General features: G+C 31.9%; 1 protein-coding gene across 1 annotated transcript in view; it reads right to left on the bottom strand.

Moving 5' to 3' along the window:
• Uri1 (URI1 prefoldin like chaperone) overlaps positions 1 to 27,119 on the bottom strand; it is a 74,108-nt gene that overhangs the window by 28,207 nt on the left and 18,782 nt on the right. Inside the window, exons 2-4 of the mRNA XM_047528695.1 lie at positions 18,033 to 18,067; positions 5,592 to 5,670; positions 4,448 to 4,583 (exon numbers count right to left, since the gene is read on the bottom strand). Of these exons, the coding sequence (XP_047384651.1) occupies positions 4,448 to 4,583; positions 5,592 to 5,670; positions 18,033 to 18,067 (250 nt within the window). The remainder of the gene's footprint in view (positions 1 to 4,447; positions 4,584 to 5,591; positions 5,671 to 18,032; positions 18,068 to 27,119) is intronic.

Below are 27,119 nucleotides of genomic sequence, written 5' to 3'. Positions count from 1 at the left end.
CACAAAAAAAAAAAAAAAAAAAAAAAAAAAAAAAACATAAATCCTTTTCATGCCAGCAATTCAATCCTAATTGGTTATGCTAGAGATATAGATAAACAAGTATAAAATGATATATACACCTTTACATGAACACACACACAGGATATTCATTGCATCACTGCTATTAACTATAAAAAAACTGAAAAAAATCTAAAAGCCTACCATAGTAAGGAACTGACTAATTAAAATATGGTACAATATAATACAATGCTATGAACTAAAAAAATGAGACAATAAGCTAAAAAAATAATGTACCACCATTGAGTAGATGTAGGTGGGCGGTAATGCATACATTTACAACTAATAAGATACTGATAACAGCGATGCCTCCAAGGAGGCTAATTGAATGGTAAAGGACACGGAGAAGGAAGGACACTTATATTTCAATAAATAGCCTATAAATTTCATATCATATCCATATGTAAACACTAAAAACTTCCATTAAGAAAACAAAAAAGGGGGGCAAGAATGGAGGAAGGAGGGACTGTAGAGGGAAAAGAGGGGTGGGGGGGAAGGAAAAAACAACAGAATGAATCAAACACTATTACCCTATGTAAATGTATGATTATACAAATGGTATGCCTTTACTTCATGTACAGAGAAACAATATATATCCCATTTGTGTACAATAAACATAAATTAAAAAAAAAAAAGAAAAAAGAAAACAAAAAAGCCTGCCAGGTATGGTGACATGCCTGAAATCCCAGTGACTCAGGAGGATGAGGCAGGAGAATCACAAATTCAAGGCCAGCCTCAGCAACTTAGCAAGGCCCTAAGCAACTTAACAAGACCCTGTATCAAAAATAAAAAATAAGAAAGGTTGGGGATGGCTCAGTGGTAAGGTATCCCTTGGTTCCATCCCCAGTACTAGGGGTGGGGTAGGGGGGCATCCTATAAATGCTCTCATAAATAAACTTTCTTCTACATCACTTTTCTCAAGGGGGTGGGGGGGAGTGATTTGGTGCCTAAAAGTTCTTATCACTTACTTTCTTTGGAATTCTGTTTAAAAATGTACCACTACACTAGAATTTTCCTAAGAGTATTCTGTGAGATAATAAACAGTTCATTAGAAAAAATTCTCAAAATCAAGTAGTTTGGGAATCATAATTTTAAAATATTAATGGGATATTGGTGGAGGAAACAGTACTAAGATAGAACCCATGGGCTCTTTACCCATCAGTTACATCCCCAAACTCTACCCCCATTTTTTGTTTGGTTTTATTTTTTGAGACGGTCTCGCTAAGTTTCTGAAGCTGGTCTTGAACTTGTGACCCTCTTGCCTTAGCCTTCCAAGTCACTGGAATTATAGGGATGTACCACCATGCACAAATGGAATGGATGGATGGAAATATATGTATATGTACATAATACACACACACACACACACACACACACACACATATATATAATTACAGGACTTCTAGGGCATTCAATATGCAAATGTGCATTTGACTTTCTAGTAGAAGGAAAGCAATGTGCAGTAATCTACAAACTTGATTGTGTTATCAACATTGCCTTTAGGTTACTATTCAGTCCCCTCAACCTTGACATCAAATTAGCTGCCAAGTCCTATCAGGTTCTGAAATCTTCTTGCTTCTGATCTTGTCTTCTCTGAGAATATAGTCATTACCCTAACTCATGGCTCTTGTCCGTTCATGCTCTCCTTTTCACTAAAAAAATAAAAATATCCAAAATATATTAATACCTAACTTATAACATTGAAAAGAGCTTTCAAATTTCTTGTTTTGGCAACAATACAGCAATGAGGTATTAAAAGAGGGCAGGACAAAAAGAAACAAAGAACAAAAACAGAACAAAAAAGAAAAAGAAAATGCTAAACCTAACTCCAAACATTGAAAACTACACTAAATATAAATGGTTAAAACATATACCAATTGTAATTATCAGAATGAATTAAAGAGGAAAGATCCATATCATAAAAAACTTACTTTAATTACTAAATAGTCAACAAAAAAGTAAAAGGGATGGGAAAATATATATACCATGCATACTTGTGTATATACTTAAGAAAAGCTTCAAAATGCTTGATGTAAAAACTGATAAAAAAGAAGGATGAAATGGCCATAAATACAATCGCATATGAAGATTTCACTTTTTTCTCAATATTATCAATAGAAAAAGTAAACAGAAAATTCTCTCAATATTATCAATAGAAAAAAGTGAACAAAAAAATCTATAAAGATACAGAAGAACTGAAGAACACCATCAACCAAATGCATATATCTACTCAGTAACAGAAAAATACACATTCCTCTCAAGATAGGCCATATCCTGGATCATAAAACAAATTTTAATTTGACCTTCCAGTTTCAGTTATCCATTGTCAAATTTAATGGAAAACTCCAGAAATAAACAATGTAAAATTTTGTAATTTGTGTGGTGTTCTGAGAGCCCGTGTCACCCAGGGCATGAATCACCCCTTTGTTCATGCTGTATAACCTTACCCACTCATTTGTCAGTTAGTAGCCTGCTTGGTTATCAGATCAAATGTCACAGTATGGCTGCAGTGCCTGTGTTCAAGTAATCCTTATTTTACTTAATAATGGCCCTAAAATGAAAGTGCAGTAATACTGGCAATTTGGAAATGCCAAGGAAACATCATAAAGTGATTCCTTTGAGTAAAAAGGTGAAAGTTGTCAACTTAAATAAGAGGAAAAAAAAAAATAGTGTCCTTTGGTTCCCAACATCTAATTCGTAAAATTGTGGAGAAAAAACAACCCACAATCAAATTACAAAAGTTACAGCCACAGAGCATGGTAAGTGCTTAGTTAAGAGAGAAAAGGCATGATTTCAGGCTTCTACTGAGAGTCTTGGATTATATCCCTCATGGATAAAGGGAATTATATATCTTTTCTTAATAAATGTTAAGTACAAAAGCGTACCTGAACATTTTCTTGTTATTATAAAATTACATAAAACTGAATAAAACGACTTAGAATTCCTTTGTCAAATTAATTCTCAGGCATATAAATATGTATTCTGAAAATTATTTCAGATAAATATTGATACTTAACGTCATGTTTGGTTAATTCCAAAAATCACATTTAACTATTGGAAAGTGATTTACTTTTTAAAAATATTTCTCTACTCAAGGAGCTCTACTCCTTTGTATTAAAAGTCTGTCAACATTTTAAGTCTTATCTGATTCTAAAAGTTCTTAGCTGAAATTTGAAAATCAAAGTGAACGAACTTTAATAGGCTATGAACTGACTTCCTATCGACAGAGCTGCTCCAGTAAATAAAGCCTTGTCTACCAAGAAAGGTCTCTAAAAAAGAAATAAGTCCACTGTCTTTTCTCTAATATACATGACTTATTTTAATGTAGCAAAGTCAAAAGATTTATCATTGACAGAAATTATATGTAGGACTAACAATGAGATTCTGATTAGTGTCACAAAAGATCAAAATATATATCAATTATAAACTTATACAAGTTGATTTGCAATTAGAGTCTCTAAATATAGTTCACAGAATTTCACAGACTAAATGAGTTCTCTAACTAGTTCCCACTCATGTATAAGTGAAACAATTTCAGCTTTAGAAAACTCAGCTGTTTTCTATCTAGTATGACCTCATTTATACAGAAGAATCCTCACAAAAATTTATTTTCAAACACACATTTAACTACAAGGTCGAAAAGCAGGTAGGGGTGAAATCACACCATCAATTTAAATATGCTATTATAGAAATAAGAACACAGATTAGAAATTAAATAAACCTAATTTTAAAATACAATGAAGCTAGATCCAAGCTAACTCATCCAATTAAAAACTGTGGGTATTTATCCATCAACAAATAATATCATAGATAAACAAAACTAAGGCTACTTTAATATAATGAGGAAGGGAACTCAAGCCAATTGAAAAGGATAAGGGTGAGGTGATAGTTCTTTTCCACACCTAGTCTCTTCTATAAGATGAAAATATGATTTCTTCCAAAACAAAAAGCATTTTTAAGAATTGTCAACTTGTGTCAATAGGTTTTCTTATAGTTCACTAAGCAAAAAGTAAATTACTTCTGTGTAGCAAAGTATTTAAAAGCAGAAGTAAATCTACAAAACCAACTGAAACAAACCTACTATAAAGTACAAAATGCCCTCAGTTCTTATGCCTTCCCAACTTTTATCTACAAAACCAGCTGCACTGACTTTCATAATTGGTAATTTCTGTAAACATGCCATTGTGGGTGATAATTCCAATCCAGACTGTTCCATTCCCAGCTCATTCTCAAATGTTGGTTCAACTCAAACTACCTGCAATTCAACAAAATCACAAATAGTTTGAACTGGTAAGTCATAGAAGGTATTTGGAGTCACAGTTCATCAGCTTGGCAATCTGTGAACCAATACATATACAGCAAAGAAACAACATTTACAAGGGGTACCTACGTTCTTTCCGGTGTTCAACTAAACCTACAGCCTGCTTTGCTGAGCATTTTGCAAACCAGTTGTCCCCAAGTAAAACAGTGACTTCATTAGTATGAACAAGTTTTCCTGGCATGAAGGCAAAGGGGCCAAATGGAACCTATTGTTTAAAAAAAGAAAAGAAAAAGGCGAAAAAATTAAAGCACTAAAAAATACACTTTATGAAACACAGCATTAAATGTCCTCAGTATTACTGAGCTCTCTTTTTAACTATACACCAGGAGAAACAAAATGTCAACTTTATAGAAATTTAACACTATATTAAAACTTCACCAGGAAAATCTATAGAAAATTATTTTAAGCTAATAATAAATGTTAAAACAGGAAATCTGTAATATATTTACACATCATTCTTTAAACACAACTCAGAAAAAGTATCATCTCGGACCATTTATACTCTTCATTAATTCTTAAATCTACATGAAACTACTAAGAGTAACAAAATATTATCACTGAAAAATACTCTTGGTTTAAAAAAACTGAAAACTATATCTAACAGATCAGTTATTTTTGCAAAGCGGGAAAAAAATTAGCTTTAATGAATCTACCTAGCTATAATACAAAATATTCGGGCTAGTGTAACAAAAAATCTCCAAGAAACAGAGTACTTATGCAGTAAAAGATTCTAATCCAGGGCTCACAACAGGTCACTATGTCAGTACAAAAATCATTAAAACAAAAATTAGCACCTTTTTATGTAAAAAATCAGTGCTCTAGGATTTAATTCTGTGAATTACAAAGTATTACGGCCTATGCCTGTGCTGGCTAACAGGAAATGACTAAGTGCCATATACCTGTTCTAATTCCAGTTTTTTACATAGTAAGTTTTCACACCAAATATGTCAAATTCTGTGCTAATATTTATGTCACTATAATGAAATACACACACACATATAAAAAAAGCACCAACTATTACTTCATTATAATGTTATAAAGTATAACAAAACCTTCCTTGCTATGAGAGTTACCTCTGATACAGTCCATCAACCTGGCAATTTGTGAACTGATATACATACAGTAAAAAAAAAAAAAAAAAAAAAAAAAATTTTACACAATTAATGTTTACAAGAAACAATATATTGTTTTAAAAGGAATATGCCAAACATACCATGATATTATAAGACAACTTATCAGGCAAAGTACTGAGTCTTTCTTGAAGGGCATTATAGTCATTATCTACCTTCTTCCTGTTGACGAAAAAGACCAAATACTAAATGAATGAACAGATTAACAATTCTTCCACTCTATATATCATAAGACAAACTAATTAAAAGCCTAATTTTAGCCATTTGCAGAATAAGTTTTTTGGTTTTTTTTTTTTACTTTTTAGAAAATTTTTTTACAAATATTTTTTAAAGAATTAAAACACTCAGAGATTTTGGCTGTTAGAGTAGAACGCTCACATCTTGACAAATTAGTGTTTCCTAATGTAGAAGACCACCCAGACTAAATAAAATGTAAAAATAAGTTTAAAGGGGAGGACTTGATGTTTGAAGGGAATCAGGCTCAAATTGAAGGAAGAAAAGATGTAATAAAGATTTTGAGTGAATAAACACTGGCTGTGAAATGGAAATCATGAACACAAAATTTGATCAGATGCTTAGTTCTCATTAGAAAACTTTAGGGTAAAAAATGTGATGTCATCAACTTTTCAATTATTCATACTAATGATATTAAGGTGAGAGAAAATCAACCAGGGGGGGCAGAAGAAATTAGGTAGAGGTAATACAAAAAGCATTTCAATTTAGCTTTGCAGTCTGTTTCATTTTTTATCAAAATAGAGGTACCAGCCAGGCATGGTGGCCTACACATGCTACTCAGGAGGCTAAAGCATAAGGATCACAAGTTCAAGGTCATCCTGGGTAACTTAGCCAGACTCTGTCAAAAAACAAAAACAAAAACAAAAAAAAAGTTGTGGATGTAGCTCAGTAGTAGGGGTGAGGGAAACAGAGCTACCAAATACATTAATTTCAAAGAATCAAAAGAAGTAATTCTGTCAGGGTCATGTTTTCATGCTGTGGGTCCTATCTAGTTCTTAGACTCGGAATACCAAGCACAAGCCATTTACCAAGCACATGTCCATTTTCAAACCTTTTCTGGAGATTTGGTTTCCTAAGGGTTTCTTGCTAGGATGTAGGCTGCAAGCGAAGCCAGGGCTCTGAACTTTTTTGAAAGCAAAAGGGCACTATCAATTCTTAAAAACTGCAAAAACTCACCAACTCAGCAAATAATTTCAATGAACATGTAGATATCATCAAATCAGGATAAACTGCAACATAAATTATCTCTCTCTAGATAATAAAAATGTCTATGCTATAAACATCATGGAACTGGGTTTCAGTTTATTAGCTCCTCTACAACAATAATAGCATAATTAATAAATATTACCTCATTTAGTCTTAAGATCTCAAGAAATTTCACATATACATTGGTATTTATCCTGAAAGTATTTTTATAGTAAATGTCACTTACCATTTTCCTGTTACAGAAGAAAAACTAGAAGGAAGATGGAGATAAACCATATCTCTTACAGCAAGGTGAGCTGAGTACTGATTTTAACCTAGGTCTTTTGACCTGTATTTGTTGTTGTTGTTGTTGTTTTTAATTATGCATGACAGTAGACTCCATTTTGACATAATTATAAAAATATGGAATATATCTTGCTCAAATTCAGTTCTAGTACCTCTCCTTTCCTTTCCTTCTCCCACTCCTGCTTCCTTTTCTCTATCGATCCTTTTGCCATTTACCCATAGGTTATCTTTTTTAAAATTCCTTTCTTATGGATATCCACAATGGTGAGATTCCCTGTGGTATATCCATATATGCATATAGGAAAGTTATTCTTCATTCCACTGTCTTTCCTTTTCCTATTCCCCCCACTCCCCCCTTCACTTCCCTTTGTCTACTCCACTGAACTTCTATTCCCACCTCACCCCTTATTGTGGGTTAGCTTCCACATATCAGAGAAAACATTTGACCTTTGGTTTTTTGGGATTGGTTTATTTCACTTAGCATGGTAGTCTCCAAATCCATCCATTTACCAGCAGATGTCATGAAGTCATTCTTTATGGCTGAATAATACTGAACTGTGTATATATACCAAATTTTCTTTATCCTGACCTGTATTCTTTCAAGCACACTTTTCATTTTTCTGGTGTTCAAATGCTTTCTATAAACTTTCCCCACAAATACTTTTCTATTAGTAAACATAAATGCCTTTTATTATATTTAAGGCAAAATTCAACCTTCCAGATAAAATTTAATGTGGATAAAATGGCAAAAACAAAAAACAAAAAAACCTTTATGCACAGGGCTATGTACCAGAAAGAACATGACTTTGAAGTCAGACCAGAGAGTAAATCCTAGCTCTACTACTTAACTTACCCATACAGATTAACCTTAGTCTTAAATATCTTCAGTGGTAAAACTGGAATGATATCTATCTCACAGGTTCCAGATAATTAAATATAAAAGATATAATATCCTACCCAGTTTTAAGCATAGATGATTCCATAAAATATAAAGAGAAAAACCCTCCAACTCTAAAATGTACAAAAAAGAATATTATCTACTAAGATTAAGATTCCACTAAGTTAAATTCTTTCAAATGGATAGTTGGACTTACTGAAAGACAGTACAGCTAAATGTAAACCATTCAGGGGCTTTGAAGATAGGGTTAGTGTGAGCAGTAAGTGAGATAATATCTATAAGGGACACATTTCATACAGTGCCTACACATAATAAGCATTCATTATTAAATCTATGGCATACTAACAGTTTATGTTTCATATAAGTGATAAGCTGATTACACATCAACTATCTAAATGTTTCTAAGATTAAGTAGAATTAAAAAATAGTATTAACATTCAGTATGTCTTATATTGGCAATTATACCTAGAAAAATGGACTTTAAAAAAAAATCTTCATATGTTAAGAGAACAGTAGATTTAACTTAAGGTAATACCAGTGATCAAGGTCATTATTCCAAATCAAATATATTCAGTTTTAAGTTCATCTTAATAGTCCTCCTAGAACAAAAATTGGTCAAATTGGAAAACAGTTTAAGATAGAAGCTGCTATTTCTAAGTTTTAAATTATTTTCTAAAAATGCAAAAAGAAAGGGAAGATAATATAAAATGCAGCCCATGCAAAATCCTTTTTGAAGTAAGACCAGCAGAAGGCAAGCAGTGTCTCTGGAAGAAATTACTGCCTGAGAAACTCTCTGAAGGCCATTGCACTTGTCAAAATGTCCAAGACCTAGTGCTTAATCAAAGGGTGTTCTCCAAATAGTTCCTCTAATATTTAGGGCTTAAATAAGCCCATTAAAGATCACAAAGGCAAAATACAAAAGTTATTTTAAGAACCAATGCTGAGTGTTGCACAGGGTAAATAGGGGATCTTTATGTGTACTAGAATATGAACATAAATTTTCTACATTATTACTTGGAAGAATTATTAAATTTTGGACATTGTAGTCATATTAAAACATAGCAGTCAAAAGAGGTGATTTTTCTTTTCAAATGGGAAACAAAACACAGCTATGGTTAGGATAAACATCTCAAGTCTACTTACTTATGTATAGACCTGCTTGTTTGACTTCATCATATTTGATTCTTATAGTTTAAGATCAGTCTTCGATTCTTAATTTTAAACATTTTATCCAATAAATAAGATTTAAGTTGTACCAGATAACCTCATGCAACATTCCCTATAGAAAACAAGAACTAAAGCATCAGTATAAGGCATATAAAAATGTGTACAATATCCTTTGAATCTTGCTACCCGTGTCTACATGTCTCTGAGGGGCACATCTTGTTTTAAATAGAAGCAGCAATGACTATAAATTAATCTTAACCTTAAAGGATTAAGATTCAGACAGATTCTATGTGAAACACTTAATTTTCATAAAATTTAAAAAAGTATGAAAGCAAGTTAAATGAGGTATATGCACAAATGTTTAAAAGTGAAGTATACTGATATCCATACTTACTTTGAAATTTTCTGTGTGCTTGATTTTTTTTAACTTTATGTTTGAAGATTTTTAGAATGTTTAAAAGGGAGAAAAAAATATGAAAAGGACTCCATATTTTTAATCCTTCTCTTATAAAATCTTTGTAAAGAAAAAAGTAAGTTCTATATTTCTCATTTTAGGAAAGTAATAAAGACTCTAATCTCCATCTTTAAATCACAAAAAACAGATAAATTTGTGATTAAAAAAAGATTTTGCTAATTTAACTTTAAAGTAGGAAGCTAAAATAGACAAAAAAATTACTAACATTAACCCCTTTTTCTTCCTTAGAAATAGTTTCACATCATTCTCTACCTTTACCCAACATGCTAAATAAATAAAGAAGCAGAAGTGCTTAAATAGGAAAAAAAAGAGAAAGGGTTTTTATATTGCTGTTACTGAGTTAATCTGAGACAAAGACTTAATTTTTTTAAATTTAAGAAATGATGAAACCCCAAGATTCTGAAATATATATGAGTCAACATATGGCCTTCAGAAGTATTTTTTAGTTCATCATAGAACTTTCTACTACGCATCCTCAAACACCTTGTTCTAACTCAATTTATGAACTACTTATTGAGTGCCTCCTCTACAACTAAGCCTTATGCCACCTACTGTAGGAATCAAATATAGCATACTTTTTTTTTTTAATTTGCAATCCACTGGCTTGAAGAATTTCTAATTTTTCAACTTGAAAATAAAGGAATATTAAATTCAGGCATGTGTTATTTGCATACAGAGAGATATTCTCTCAATACTAAAGCAAAGAATAATAACTTTTTTCAAAGTAGCTCCTTAATCTAAAGAAATTGTTCAAAATTGCTAGATTGTGGAACCAACCTAGATGCCGTTCAATTGATGAATGGATAAAGAACTATGGTATATATACACAATGGAGTATTACTCAGCCATAAAGAACAATAAAATTATGGCATTTGCTGGTAAATGGATGAAGTTGGAAAATATCATGCTTAGTGAAATAAGTCAAGCCCAAAAAACCAAAGGCCGAATGTTATCTCTGATAAGTGCATGACAATATATAACGATGGGGGTAGCAGGGGGAAGAGAAAAATGAAGGAACTTTGGAGGGTGTAGAGGAAAAGGGGGTGGGAGGGGGTAGGAATGGAAAAACAGTAGAATGAAACAGTATTACCCTATATATAATGTATTACATGAATGGAGTGAATATACATTGTGTACAACCATAGAAATGAAAAGTTGTATCCCATTTGTATATAATGAATCAAAACCTGTCTGTAAAAATAAAACATATTAAAAAATTATAAATAAGAAAAAAAGAATTTGTTCAAGTTATATTAAAAAATAAAAACATTCTTGAAAGAAGAGCCTACCCTCCTATGCTTTCTACAGTTTTGTGGGGGAAAGGAATACTCGTTAAAAATTTAAATGTATTTATTTGTATGAAATCAAAAGCATTAAATTTTATTTCTAAATGATCATGACAAAATACTTTGTAACTTCAATTAATGAAATAAGTAAAATGTACACAAAATCCAGGCAACTCTATTATACCAAGGAACTGATGTAATCAGATGAAGCTGGTGAAATAATCCATGCTCTTTATACTCTACCAGTCATAAGAAAGCATCATTAGAAATAACCTAAAGATAAAAAGATTAGCCTAAATATAATCACTTATATTTTTCAAAAGTCAATTGAACAAATTATTCAAAGAGACAGATGAAGCTAGCATTGTATCAGACTTCTTCAATTTAACTTGTAAACAATAAGAGTGCAAAGGATAAAAATAGTAAGGGGGATTTGTTTTATTGATCTCTAGAACTACGAACATGTGACTTAAGACCTACCAGTTATCATAAGCATCTGTTTATTCATTCATAACTTATCTTTTGCTCTAGAATAAAATGACATGAGAATTCAAAGTAAAAAGGCTTAAATACTACATAAAAATACATTAGTTTAACTCTGAAAGAACTCCAAAGTGCTTAATTCATTTAACTTTATGTGATGAATTTACAGATAATTTTATCTCCTTTTTTTTTTCTACAATTGATAAATATTCCTGTTATAAATTAAAAGGAAGAATCTTTTAGGAAAAATATGAGCTTATAACAAACTCAAGCTTTGATTATTCATGCCAGTTTCTACTTAAACCATACCATAATCCTTAGGTCTTGGGACTTCATTTTAGATTTTACACTTTATTTCTAAAGTATATTGTAGAAAAAAGTAAACTTTTTTGTGTGTTTTTTCTTAGAGATTTAGGTCACAGACCCCTACAAGAAACTGAAAAAAGAACCCATATTTTCCATATATTTCCATAGACAATTTCTCATTGATTTCTCCAGGTTAACAGTTTCTGTTTAGTGGTTTTATAAGAGTGAAAAACAGTAATCCTGGTTCTGAAACCACCAAATTTTTTAAATCCTCAAAAGTATCTTTAATGCAACCAACTTAAAAAATGAATAAAAAGATGGGAAACCCTCACCAATTTGGTCATAAGTTCAATACCCACTCCCATCTGTCTTTAGTGTATTAGAACTAGGACTTTTCAATCTCAAAATAAGCACAAGCACTCAGGATTATCAGTAATCTAGCTCTCAAACATTGCAATTCTTGCAATATTTACACCTTCATTCATACGTGGCACTCTGTGCTTGTAAGCTTTATTGCATGTTGCTCTTATTTTTTAAAAGTGAATGGAAAAAACTCAACAGTGCAGGTATATCATTTTCAGACAATATAGTTAGAAAAAAATAAAAAATCATAATGTCAGAAGCAATAAATTCTTAGCCTCAATCAGATATTCACTGAACTTAGGTTGATAGTGAGAAACTGAACCAAAGTATATGGGTACTGGTTATAGATCATCATCAAAGACCATATTCCAAATAATAAGATGCAATTAGGGGGCTTTTAAATAACAGTTTAAAGTCTTTGGGGGGGGGGATTCCCCTATTAACATGTAAGTTTGCCTTTTATTTTCAGAAATGCGTTAAGTTTGGTTGCTTCCCAAAACGTGACACAAAGGCATGGAACTCCTAGAAGTAATAACTTCTAATTATAAGTTAAAAATCATTAGGTCTTTAAAACCAGGGGAAAATATTATAGTTTGGCCTTAGTGACACAAATATATACAAAGAATTAAGAAGTTAAATGTAATAAAACATCTGAAAATAAAGGGAGAGAACTGACTTCTTTTCAGAATTAAGTAAATTTACCTTTATTCTTTTCTTATTTCAACCTTTCTGTAATTGAGCATGTATTCATTTCGTACTCATAATAAAAATGTTAAAATCTAATACAGTTTTTTTTTTTTTTTCAAAATATCCTTAAAACTATACAACTTGAAATTTTGGGGAGGAGGCAGGCACCCTAACTTGCTTTGCAACATCACACACAAAAATTTACTTAACCCCAAACCATATACTAAAACATCACACAATTAAACAAAAAAATGCAAGAAAGAGAATGACAGAGAAGGGAATTTGTGTAGGATTCCTCCCAGTTGCCCCTAAGATTTTCATCAATAACTACAGAAATTCCAACACAACAACAACAACAAAAAAAAGTGTGTGAAATCTCCAGAAAGGAAGGGAAAAGAGAAAGTCCAAACAAGAAGGCCTCATTTCAAACACTAACTGAAAAGTTTAGTCAATGGAGACTAAAAATTAATTTTCAAATTTAGCTCACACTGAAGAATAAAGCCATTATCATAAAAACTTTTTAAAGTTTTAAAATACAGATCAATAACTCACGTTATACATAAGAAAATAAATTTGATATATGCATACCTGTTTCAGGTATTCGTGAGAAATATACTATAAACCACAGCACTGTTGGTGCTTTTGTGAGGTATATTCCCTCAAACGCATCAGACACATCTATTTCTCTCACACACACACACACACTCATTCTCTCTGTCTCTCTCTCTCAAATACATGTATACATCCTAGTTGACTAATAGGAAATAGGAAAGAGGAATTCCAAAAAGAGGGAATCACAGGCCTTCACCTGATTCTAACTATTCAGGTATTTTTCTTGGGTATTTCCCACAGTAACTGTTGATTGTTCTTCTCAAAGTATTTTCTGTCCACTTTCCTTCAAAAAATAATAAATGTCAAGTATTTGGTTTATAATCCCTCTCTAAAAACTCACATGAAGTGTTTCTGAATTTAATGTCTCAATTTAAGCTACACTTTCCAAAATTAAGCATTTGAAAAAATAAAATATTTTCTATATTTTAAGTTTGTTTCATGTAATTTCATAGATATCTTTACAATTTAAAATTGTTTTAGGATGATTTAAAGAAAGCAAGACAGCTTTGCAATTCATATACATACAATTTATAATTATAAACAATGTCTAACATACAAATGATTTGAATATGCCAGGCATCACATGCACTATTTCATTTAATTCCCACAAGTCAACATCAAGTAATGAGACTTCTTTCTTTCCTGTGGGACACAGTCAGAAGAAATTATCTGCAGTGCATTAAAAGTGACCAGAAATCCTTTGTCACTCCTCCTATCAACAGGTGGAGATTATTTTCCCCCTTTTGAATATGGGCTGGCGTCTGTGTGTGCATCTGTGTGTGTGTGTGTGTGTGTGTGTTGTTTTTTGTCTGTTCTGTTTTGTTTTATACTGGAGACTGAACCCAGGGGCACTTTACCACTGAATTACATCCCCAATCCTTTTTTTTATTTCAAGGAAGAGTCTCACTAAGTTACTTAGGGTCTCACTAAATTGCTGAAGCTGGTCTAGAAACATTCAATCCTCCTGCCTCAGCCTCCTGAGTCACTAGAATTACACATATGGACCATTGTGCTGTTTGGACTGGCTTTTAAATTCCTTTGACCAATACAATGTAGTCTTGCAGCTTCCATTCTTGCTCTGAGATCACAATGAAAAGTGAGCTGGATAAAGAGCACAAGGACAAATAGGCTCAGCTAACATCCAGCATTAGCCACAGACCTGTGAGTGATGCGATTCTGAACAACCTTGAGGATTCATCCAGCTACCAAACGGCTGCAACCAAATGAGTGAGCCTAGATAAGATTACCAGAAGAGGAACACAGGTAAGCCCAGCTCAATGCACCAGAATTGGGCACAAATAAATGGTTATTTTAAGACACTTGTTTTGGGTAATTATATTAAGGACTAATAAAATAATAGATACAGCACCTCAACAAGGACAGATTTTGAATAGGGAAGCTATACTTTCAGCAATATGGCCATTATTTGTTAAGAAACAAAAATTGTTACCAAATTGGATTGGTGACCCTTAAAAGTTAGACATATATGACACAATGAACTTTATCTGAAGAGAAACAGTTAATTGAGGACAATCTCCAACATATAGTATTAAATGAACAGTATATAGTCCAATTCCATTTTTGTCCAAAAGGATGGGAGTGAATAAATCTAAACATGTGGATGAATACACACCTACTTTATGCAAACAATTTCTGAAAAGATTCATGAGAAACTTGTAAAAACATGATTGCTTCCAGAAAAGGCAAATGAGAACTGAACAAAGGTAGAAAGAAACCATATATCATTTGTACCCCTTTATGCCTCTTCAATTTTGAAATATAAAAAGTATTGCCTAATTTTTTAAAAATCTGCTTAAATCTTACACTAATGTATAGGTACTTTTATCTCTTGAAGATATATGCTGAAGTATTTCCAGATGGAATACGGAAATTTAGATTCACTTCAAAATAACTGGAAGTGGATGACAGGATGGGAGGTTAAAATGGAAGTTTTGAATAAACCATAAGTTGACAATTATTGAAGCTGACTGATGAGTAACTGAGGGTTCACTATACAACTGTCACCTTTTGTTTGAAATTCTTCATAACAAAAAGTTACTTAAAAATATTCATGTAATGCTGTAACAATAATGCTCAGAAAGTCGATCCTCTATATCATGACAAAAAGGTAACAAGCATAAATACAAAGTATTCATGAATATTTACAAAACACTGGTGTTTTTTGTTTATAAATGTGTTATTAATAATACTTGAGTGCCAGGCTGGGTGCTTTGTAGACATCACCTCATTTGATGTTCGCTACAACCTGTGAGTTACATGGCATCATCATTTTACAAGGAAAGTGAGACACTTGGTATAACTGCCCAAGGTTACAAAGTTAATGACAGGATTCAAATGCAGCATATCTTTAAGAGATTAAAAAAATACATTAAGATTTAAGAAAAAAAATTTTAATTAGGCGATACACTTGAAAATGTTTCAAAATTTAAGAAATATAAAAGGGCATAAATGATAACATGATAACACGGTTTTTTCTTTAAAATTGCACAAACAAGCATAAATATCACTAGCAAAGAATTAATTTTTTATTTCATATATTTTGCTCTCCCTTGTATTGGTATGTATCCATAAAGAAAGACTGTACTAACACCAAAAGTCAAAGAAGAATTAAAAACATGCTTTTAAAAATAGTATGAGATACATGCTTAGGAATAGCTCTAACCTCTCAACTCCCTCTGTATTTGCTTCACATCTCTGCAAGTAGCACATTATTATTGTGACTTCTCTCTTTAGCACCTGACTATAAATCCCAGGTTCTTTCAACTCCAAATAGCACAACACTGACATAGGGAAGGAACTCAATTAGTGTTGAGGAATTAAAATAATGTAAAAATATCAGGAGAATCCCACAATGCTCCCAAATAGCAATTTCCTGGCTCTCAAAAGAATGGAAACAGTTTTTATTTTAATTTTTGAATATAACAAATTGATGAGCTCACTGGCCATTCAGATTGATAGAATCAATCTTGATACATGATCCATCTGTACATGGATAAATATAAAGCAAACAGAAACTCCATTCCCTAAGCCATATCGGAAATAATTCAAAGCAAAAGGCAAATGTAAATTGAAAAAAAATTTTAATTGTTAATATACAGATAAGGTATGATATTAAGATGTGCTCAGGGCTTTAGAAAGTGAACATGAACCTGTTCTGAAATAAATATTAAATTTCTACCTGTCATTGATCACCAGGGTTGTAAACTGCTATATTACTTATAAACTAAAATAGTATGTATAAAATAACTATATATTTCATCTTCATTTATTCAAGAACTCACTGTGGATAATAAGATAAAACTATGCAGTATTCTTAAAGAACTCTGTTCATAGGGAAGGATTTTACAAAAACCAACCAGAAGCAGGATGTTACTCACACATTTGTGTAAGCTAGTATCTGTTCTCAATGAATACAACCTTTTCTAATTTTCTAACCCTTTACCAAAACTGACAGAAGTTCACATTAATAAAATGTCCCCTGAGAATTGTTTATAAAATGGATCACTTTAGCCAAATTTTCAGGAGAAAAACATTCTTTGGCCAAGGACTTGCATTTCACATTTTAACCTGAACTGAATGTATAATGAAAAGCAAACAGTCCATTTATGGAAATGTTGACAGACTTACACCACCACTGGATGCAACTACAATGCTGCATTTATTGAAAATTAATGAAGTCCTGAATTTTTATTTATAAAGAGGATATTATTAGTTTTAGATTATTTTCTGCAAGCCAATAGTCAAAATTTAATAAGATGATGTATACAGATTGCACTGATTTTTACTCTTATCCACTGCTTGCAGCCCATGTGCATTTATACCAAAAAACATTTGATATACACTAACTATAAATTATTTCCATGGAGATCTCTCAGGCATGAAGAAAAAGCCTCTTAAAATAAATTTAAAATATTATATGCTTGATGGTGTATAACCGAAGGTTTAATCTCACCACTAAAGGGGCAGTTACCATGATTTTGCAATAACCCTGCAGACAATAATCAAGACAGCTCCTGTTGTTCTCTCAGTAAAATCTTCGTAAACACAGCATGGATATATTGTAATTTGATATCTGTAAGATCAACAGCTATACCTCATGACAACTCATAATATAAGATTTTATTTACTATTAAATTGAGCTTTTTCCTCAGAAGAGGAAGAAAAGCATGTTATTTACCAACCATTGTTCTGTTAACTATATATTAGCACATTAAAATATACATGCTTTCGTTCTCTCTAAAAAAGTGCAATTCATAAAGCAAGTTCTGAAATGTAGAAAATTAGATCTAAATTTGGAAAATTTCAAAATTTTCAAATTTTCAAAAAATTTATCTGTGTCATATCTCCATCATTATTTTAAAACAACTGATTCCAATTATTTTTCTACTATCAGTACAGAAAATATTCACCAAACAGAGCTCTCTATGACCAGTTAGGTTCAAATATGTCTAAGTCTGTACTTCATAATGGTATTAATATTATTCTGTTTTTTTAATGGAGAAACAAATGGTAACAATTTAAAGAAATCAGGGAACATGTAATTCAGAAAAGGATAAGAAAACTATAAATTAATACCAAAGTCACTCAAAATGGAGATAACTAGAAGAATTCAATTACTGATCTTACAGGCACACACAAAACCAGTATACAAGTTATTTAAATACAAGTAGGTGACCCCCAACAGTATTTCAGAAGTATAATAAAACCATCTTTCACTCACCAGTGCTGGATTTTCTCTTGGCAGTTAGTGACCACCTGTCATGAAAACAGATAACTGCTCATGAAAAAACAGGGCTATGCACAGAGGTACAAAAACAGTCTATCAGAAAACTAGAACAGTAGCTTTACAGATTTAATAGCATTTCAGCATACATTTTTATTTGTCAAATGCACAAAGATGTGAATGTTAGTTTTTAAGCAGCATACTTTATCATAACCCTCTAATGCAGGCTGATAACTGCAGAACAAATTACAGCTTTCCAATTCATACTTTGGTACAAAACTCGCTTCATAACTATTAGGTGACATATGATATAAGATAACTAGTATTTTGTACAATTTACAGACCTGTTTTCAATGTTACATATTTTGTATAATACGCAAATGTTATAAATAATGGGAAACCAATGTAACATCCACGTTTCATCAGTAAAAAAAAGAAAAAAAATGACAGTAGTGAAAATATTTTATTTTGTCAGTATATCTCCAAATGTTTTCACCTGTAATTTTTATTCTGATGCATTAAAAATGAGTTCAGTGATATTTTTCTACTACATTTCAAGAAGAAATACTTGGGATAAAGAGTTGCTCTGAACAGCTCATTCTTTCCCCCATGAATTATGATAAAATTTGAAGCACTTCACAATCCATTTAAACTAGGTTTATAAAACTAAAACAATGGAATTAAGCACAATTATTTTTTTTTTCCTTTAAGATATTATAATAGAGTCTCAAAATGTTCAGTATAGGAAAAATGTAATTTCAAAAATAACACTATTTCTGAGTCACACTTTTAAAATTTATACTATTTTCACAGAACACTAATCACCTAATTTTAAGTCACCTATTAATAAAAATTTTAAACAGTAACCTAGCATATCACAGCACCATTTTAGAGATAGAAAAACTAAGGGATAAAAGCCAAAATGCCAAGACCATGTGAGAAAGACAGCAGTATGATTTAGTTTGAAACCCACTGCTCTAGTTCAGTTCTAAATACCAATATTGTCTATGCTCAGTATTGCACCCAAAAATCACAAGATTTTTTTTTAGACTTGTCACTAAATTCCTCTTATTATAACATTTAACTCCTGAAATAAATGTCCTTCCTTGGGACATTTTAAATACTAAGGCAGCAATCCTGTACCAAAATACATGCTGTAATCAGATACCCAACCATACTACACATTAACTCAGCATAAAAAGTCCGTTTTAGAATGAAGATCTTTTAGTAAGTATCAATCACATAGCAACACTTAATAACAGTGGTACTATATAATAGAGTACTGACTTTACATCTGGAAAAGCCAAGCTAAAACTACATCAATCTATTTCACTGTTTCTGATTTGGTAGTAATTATAAAATAGACAAAAAGAATTAAATGTAAATTGAAAAAGAAGAAAATCTTCAAGAAATCCTTTTTTATAAAGTTCCTATTTAACAGCCCCATTAAAAGATGGGACCCCAGTCAGGATGTTTTCCAATCCCAGTGCATGTGTTTCCAAGCATGAAGTGAGCCAAAAGCACAAAAAGAAAAGCCCTGCAAACCATAAGAGCAGAATGTTCATTAACCTCTACATGATAATCCTTTCGTAGCTGCATATTAACTAGTTACATATTCATAATCATTTACATTATTTAAAGGACCTTCGATGAAAATTTCTAGGCTATATCCATTAGTGACGGTGTTAAAGGTTATAGAAGATAGTCTACTTAATGTTTCCAGGAAGCCTTTTTAATTAGTAAATATGTAAATTTGGCACATATGCTTTTTATGTTTAAAAACAAGTCTCTGGTAGAACGGCATGTGTTCTTGCCATCACCCCCCACATTTAAAGTATTTATTGGTTATATGTAATGTCTTTTAACATCAGAGACACTGCACTAATGTAGACCACAGATGTGATATTTTAGAAATCAAAAACAAGGGGAAAGTAAAAAAAAGACAAATGGAATAACCTTCTGATGGTGTGTCTACTGTTGTGTGTTTTTATACAATTTATGGTCCACCAACTTTCAAACAGTATTTAAACTCTACAGTTGTACTTTATTCTGAGATGTTTTTAACTTGCCAAGGAAAATTTTAGGAGAAATTATATGATTCCAAGTTGAATTTACCTGGGTTTTTAAACAAAAACAAACAAACAAAAATAACCTTATTTGTCTGTGAAGTAAATTCTAATTTATCTTGCTTCTTCTGACAGAGAATTCAGATTAACTCTTTTTTAAATACTAAATGAAGTGACTATAAGATAGTGAGTCTGGTTCTGGTTCTATCAACAACTGTTAAAAAACAAAGCAAAACAAAAAAAACCTTTTCATCACTTTGTTTATTTCCATAAAACTAAGGCTATGGAGGAACAACAATGGTTTTGTTTTAACGACCATTCTGTCAAAATTTGCAAATATTACTCCTTTAAAAAAAGTTACTGCATCATTTTTACAAAAAATAATTTGGTTACGAGGCTTATACTATTAAAATAGCTCACCTCAGAAAGTCGTCAATATAATGATTATGTCAAGAATTTATAAATAAAATATGTACTTATATAGTACTACAGCAGTAAGTCCATGATAAAGAAACAGGACTATGGCCTGATTTACCACTTTTAAAAATACAAACTATCATTGGGAGTTTTTACCAACAATAAAGTAGCTACAAAATCATATGGTATATTTTCTATACATTTCAAAACAGTTCTTAACCTAAGATTTAGAAGAATAGTAGAATATGCCAAGACTTCAAATAATGAAAATCAAGCTGCAAACATTTCAGTGAGTTAGATTTAAACTCCTAAAGAAAAGAAAACAGTGTTCAGAGATAAAGTAACTTATCTGGTATTATACAACTCTCCAAGAACTGGTAAGAGATGAAAATCAGTTTAAAAACAGGTCTTTAAAATCTCAAAGCCCATATCCCTTTGTATTGGACTGTTTCCAACCCTGATAGAGCTTACTGAATAAAAGAAAGGCAGTTGTTTACAACTTTATGGTCTTTCTTAAAACACTGACTGTTGCTGCTATTTCTTCTCCACTTTCTCCTTAATATAACACTCAGATGCAAAGAAGACACTGTCAATAATATCAGGAAGACCCAACAAGCCTAAAGTCACCAATTCACTAGTAGAAATCCTTATTTATTCTAATACCTCATAACACTCCTGGAGCTTTCAGACCAAATGACTAAGTATGAACAGGCACCAATTACATGTGCCCCTGCACGTGTGTTTGAGTGAGCACATGCATGCAGGTGTGCGTGTGTGCGTGTGTGTGTGTGTGTGTTTGGAGGGGGAGGGAGGAGAAGTGATGAGTTAACCTCATAATCACTATGACATATCATCACAGTTTTAAGAACTAATAATAAGGGAGTTAGATGCCAGTAATGACCATGATAGACAACCTAGTTTTCTGTACATCAGGGTCTAGCTAATATGTTGTTACAAAGGGTTAAATTATATTTGATAAATTGTAAGGTAAATATAAATTAATAATTTATTATTTATTATTATTATTTATTAATAATTTATTATAAATAAATTATAGAGACAACAAGAATAATAATTTTTTTTACTATTTTTCCCCATAAAGTGCTTTTTCAAAGTTATTTTATAAAGGAATGAATGAATGATTTAACAGGCAGTAACCGAACACCACTTATTTATATTTGTATTATTTATTTTGGTAAAAGACCACAAGGGGGCATCAACCTATGAGTTTTCCAAGTTAAATACAGTGCCACATAAAAACTAGACTGAAAGGGAAAGCCAAAAAGGTTAAGCAGGTTTCTTGATTTTTTGATATTTTTCTGAAAAACCATTTCATTTCACTTCTAAAACTTTCCTCACTCTACCACAATTTCAAATTTTTCCTATATGGGTTAATGCATAAAATAACAATTTAGAAAATGTACTCATCAAACCTGTCTAAATTTACATTATTTGCTTTTCTTACTAGACTTTAATTTCAAGACAAATTTTACAATTTTGGTCTTAAAGCTACTGAGTCAAAATGGAAAAAAGTATCAGTGAATACTGGACTAGCACTGTCACCTGAGAGTAACCTGAAGTTTGCAAGTAACTTCTCAAAAGATGAATTGTCAATTAATTAAGGAGATGTATTAGATGTCATTTCCAAGTATACAACAATTGTATTTTCAATAAAGTCAGTAAAAATTATGTATTTTTAAAACAAACCCTTTCAAAGAAAGAAAGAACTGACTACAGGTTCCTAAAAGAAAAATAAAATCCAATAAGCAATGGGATAAATGGCAATAAACTGAGGGCTATTTTATTTAAAAGTCTCCACAAAAATAAAACTATTTCAATGTTAAACAAATTTACATTCTAAATATCCTGAAAAGCAAAACTACTACCAAAAATAAGTCCAATCATATGCGGCCACTTCTTCAAGCACTTAAATGCTATTTAAAAATTTAGCCAGGATAAAATCGAAATGATCACTTTAATCCTTATTTTTATGTTTTAGCCCATTTTCTCCTTCCTAGGCTTCTAAGGCATTCCCAGTATTCTGACCTGGTCTATACAAATATTGGACTATGTCTAATGTGCATTTCATTCCTTTGTAGATTTTACCTACAGATTAATTTTTTCTTTTAGTATTTATTACGACTAAACCCAAGTGTCCTAATTATGTACAGTTTTCTCCTACTAGAAATGTTTAAGACCAGAAACAATTACATTTAGTGATAGATAACAAAAAAGATACTGAAAAGTCTCCAGGATTATTTATATTAGGTATCAGGAATCTCTAACTGTACTGGTTAAAATCTCTATAAGGCAGGGGCCGTGTCTACTTTATCCAACAATATTCACCTAACACAGAAGCACTCAGTCCTTTTAAAGAAGTACAGCTCATATACATATATGATTGGATGACTGATGTGATCCTACAATATATACAATCAGAAAAATGAGAAATTACACTCCATTTATATATGATTTACCAAAATGTACATACGCATTCTACTGTCATGTACAACTAATTAGAACAAATTAAAAAAATAAAAACAAAAACAAAGCTTGTGTATAAAACACTGATGGTGGGGGGATAAAATAGTACAGCTTAATACTCGCAAAGCCACAAACCTGAGATGTTTTTCTTAGTTTATACAAGGTAATAATGGAATCCACACAAACTAAAAAACCATCTGAAACAGATGCACCAGTTCTTCCTCACTTTATAGTAAATTCTTTGAGAACTTCCTTCTAAGTGTTTCTATGGTTTACAATTGACAAAGACTGACTAAAATAACTTTAGTAAACTCACACAGATTAGGACAATAATATGCCTATGGAACATTCAAAGTAAAGTAATTCCTTAAGAGTAAATACAAAGACTGGGGGGTGTATCCCAACTAGCAATAAAAATGTAAAATTAAACCAATCTTTAAAATACCATCTTGACTAATTAAAGCAGCAAATTTTCATTTTAAAAAACCACCACTGTAACACTACAGTAAAATTAAGTAACCAAAAACTGAGAGCTACATGTGGTAGTGTACACCTATAATTCCAGCTACCAGAAAATTGAAAAGGAGGATCCCAAGTTCAAGGACTGCCTGGCCTGTGGAAACTGTAGGCACACTGGGCATAGTTGAGGAGGTAGGTCACTGGAGGTGTGTCCTTGGGAAACTGTATCTGGTTGCTAGGGGCTGCCATGAATTGAGAAGCTTTCCTTTGCCATACCCCTCCACCAGGATGTTCTACCTCACCTCAGACCCAAACAATGGAGTTAGCTGATCATGGACTGAAACCTTTGAAAGGGTGATACAAAACAAAGCTTTCCTCCTCTACCATTGCTTTTCTCAGGTGTTTATAACAGCAACAAAAAGCTAACACAAAGGCAATTGAGTTGTCAAAGCAATAAGGATAAAAGAGCCTAAAGATTCAGAGAGGAGAAATAGAGAAGCAAGCTAATAATCTGGGGATGCTTTCTTCTTGGACAATTAGGGGCACAGGTAAGTGGCTAAGAAACATGTTGGACCCTAAGGAACAACATCTGGGAGACAGAAACAAGCAGAACCTTGGATAGTCTGACAAGACTATAGTAACCGAATGAGAGGTATGAGTGGTCTTAAACATACAGTTGGTTTCAGAATTTAACAAATGTGGAAGGATATAAGGTTATAAAGGATAAAAAGTTAAACTAAAACTCTGAAAAGCAGAGCTCAGGATGAAACAAAAATTAGAGTTCAAAAGTCTGCCAGAGAAGATGCCCTTGGTGAACAAAATCAGATTCTTAGAAGGTCCTTAAGGAGCCAGGAGTAGATCTCTGAGTGAAGCAAACACTCAGCCTTCACTTCATCTGGTGGCGGCTGGGATTAAGGTGACCAGTTCACACTCTACCTACCTAGCAGAAGGCAAGGCTCTTGTAGAGGAAAATATTGCCTTCGGAAGCATATACGAGTTCCAGCATTTTATAAAAACTGCCCGGGATGCCAAGATGCCAAGGATCATATGACTGAATATCAAGAGGAATAAAGAAAAAGGAGAGAAAAAAAAAAAAAAAAAAAAAAAACAGACAGCAGAACCAAGTACACATGTAATCTAGGCACCAGAGTTATAAACTAGGACAATAAAATAACCATGATTCATATTTTCAAGAAAATAGAGGAAATGATGAAAGAAACATTTATCTTTTTTTTTAAAACCTGGGAAGACTTTGGGCTTAAATTTGGATATTTTCCATTGACCTGCCATCAAGTTAAAAGATTCCGATTTATGCTGCATTTAATATCCTTTTAACACCATTTATCGAAATATTTTTGGATCCTTCAGTTGTAGAATTTTTCATTTTGATTTTCAGTGACTTAAGCTGTCTTTGCAAGATAAAAAAGAAATCCTAGAGATGGATGATGATTATGACTGATCAATAATGTGAATGTAATTAATATCACTGAGCTTACATTTAAATTAAGATGGTTAAATTGTTATATATATTTTACGATAATTTTTAAAAACAAAAAGTCACATAAAAAAGCAAAAAAACTGAATATTATTCATAATTGACTAGGTTAATAAAAGAAAAAGATGTTGACTGAACATTAAAACTAGAATTATATGCTATTTATAAGACACACTTTGAACACAAATAAATTGAAGTTAAATGACAAAAACTAATGATAGGCCATCAAAAGAAAGAGAAAGAAAGAAAGAAAGAAGAAAGAAAGAAAGAAAGAAAGAAAGAAAGAAAGAAAGAAAGAAAGGAAGAAAGAAAGAAAAGGAAAATAAGCTGGTGCACACTAGTATCCAACAACAGAGATTTGAAGGTAAGTGTCACAAGAGACAAAAAGTATTAAAATGGTAAAAAAAAGGTTAACTGACCAGAAAATTATCACAATCCTAAATTTGTCCCATATTCATGGACTGAAAAACCTGATATTGTAAACATGTCAGTTCTCCCCAAACTGATCTTTAGATTCAAAGTATTCCAAGCAAAACTCCAGTAGGTTATTTTGTAAGTACAGAAAAGCTGGTTCTAAAATACATACAAAAAAGGTAAAGAATAGCAAAGGCAATTTTGAAGAACAAGGCTAAAGAATTTTACTATCAGATATCAAGACTTATTATAATGCTAAAATAAGAAAGTGTGATACTAGTCTAAGTATAGGGAAATAATACAATGGAAAAGAACAAAGAAACAATTATATATACAACATCACATACTCTGTGAAAAAGACATACTCCATATGGATTATGTTGGTTGCTGAAAGGAAACAAGCCTTTTTGAAGAAGAGTAACATCATCTACAAGCTACGCAATTTTCCACTACAATGTTGGGCATCCAATGAAAAGTTACAAGGTACAAAGCAATCTATAAGGATAAAAATAGCTGACAAGAAAGCAAGAGAAAAAAAATACACATTACAAACAGACCCTCATTTGATTCCCACATTGCACTAATGCTCCTATAGTTTGGATATGAAATATCCCACAAAGGACCATGTGTTTTTAAAGAATTAGTCCCCACCTTGGTGCTATAAGGAAGGTGGTAGGAAATTTTAAGAGATGAGACCTAATAGAAACTCTTCCAGACACTGAGAGCATGCCCTTGGAGAGAACTGTAGAATGAGGATCTCTTCCTCTTTCCCTCCCCACTGTCAGGTAAATGTCATGAGCTCTTGTCACATGTGCTGTGCTTCCACAGATCAAAAGTAATAGGGTCAATCAGTCATGGATTGAAACCTCCAAAATAATGAGTGAAAATAACCCTTTTCTCCTTTATAAGTGGATTTTTTTCACCTTTATAAGTGGGTATTTTGTTGTAGTAAAAGAACACTAAGGCCAGTTAATCTTTGATTACTCATTCATGAAAATGGAAGGTTAGAAATGGCAGACAGGGAACGAATCCACTCTACTATTTCAAAACATAAATTCTGAAATAAAAAATACGACTAGTGTGATTAAGATGTAAACAGATGATTTTAAAAGTTTAGATACACAAGAACAGTAAATTAGTAAATAGGAAGAATATGAAACCATCTAAAGTGGCATACAGGGCAAAAGGAAGATAGAAAATACAGAAGAGAGAGTAAAATAAAAGTGGAATACCAAAATTAGAACAGATAGACACTGACACAAAATCAATACATGAAGAATAGATAAGAATTTTCTAATGTGGACAAAAGACAACAAATTACAAATTCAAGAAACTACATACTCAAAACAGGCTGCCAAATACCAAGAAAACCACATCTAGGCATATCATAATAGAACACCTGACAACCAAAGAGAGATACCAAAAAGCAGGCAAAGGGGGGAAAAATGCACAAGTTACTCTAGAAAGAAAATAATAAGACTTGTATAAAACTCTAAAGAAATGACGTAAGTCAAAAGATAAGGTAATGCATCTTTAAAGGACTTAAGAAAAAAAAAACCTGCTATAAAATTAAGTAAAAATGAAAATAGAATACTTAAAACAATAACAATTATAATGTCTTTGGGGTTAAAATAGAGAAGTAAAACATGACAATACACAAGTGAAGGAGGAATACTTAATGAGAAACAATTGCAAGATCATATGAAGATTTCATCTCACACAATTAGAATAGCTATTATCAAGCATACG

The sequence above is a fragment of the Sciurus carolinensis genome, chromosome 16 (genome assembly GCF_902686445.1).
Source record: "Sciurus carolinensis chromosome 16, mSciCar1.2, whole genome shotgun sequence".
Taxonomy (NCBI): Eukaryota; Metazoa; Chordata; class Mammalia; order Rodentia; family Sciuridae; genus Sciurus; species Sciurus carolinensis.
The sequence above is the reverse complement of the archived record's forward strand: the minus strand, read 5'-3'. Positions and strand labels throughout refer to the sequence as shown.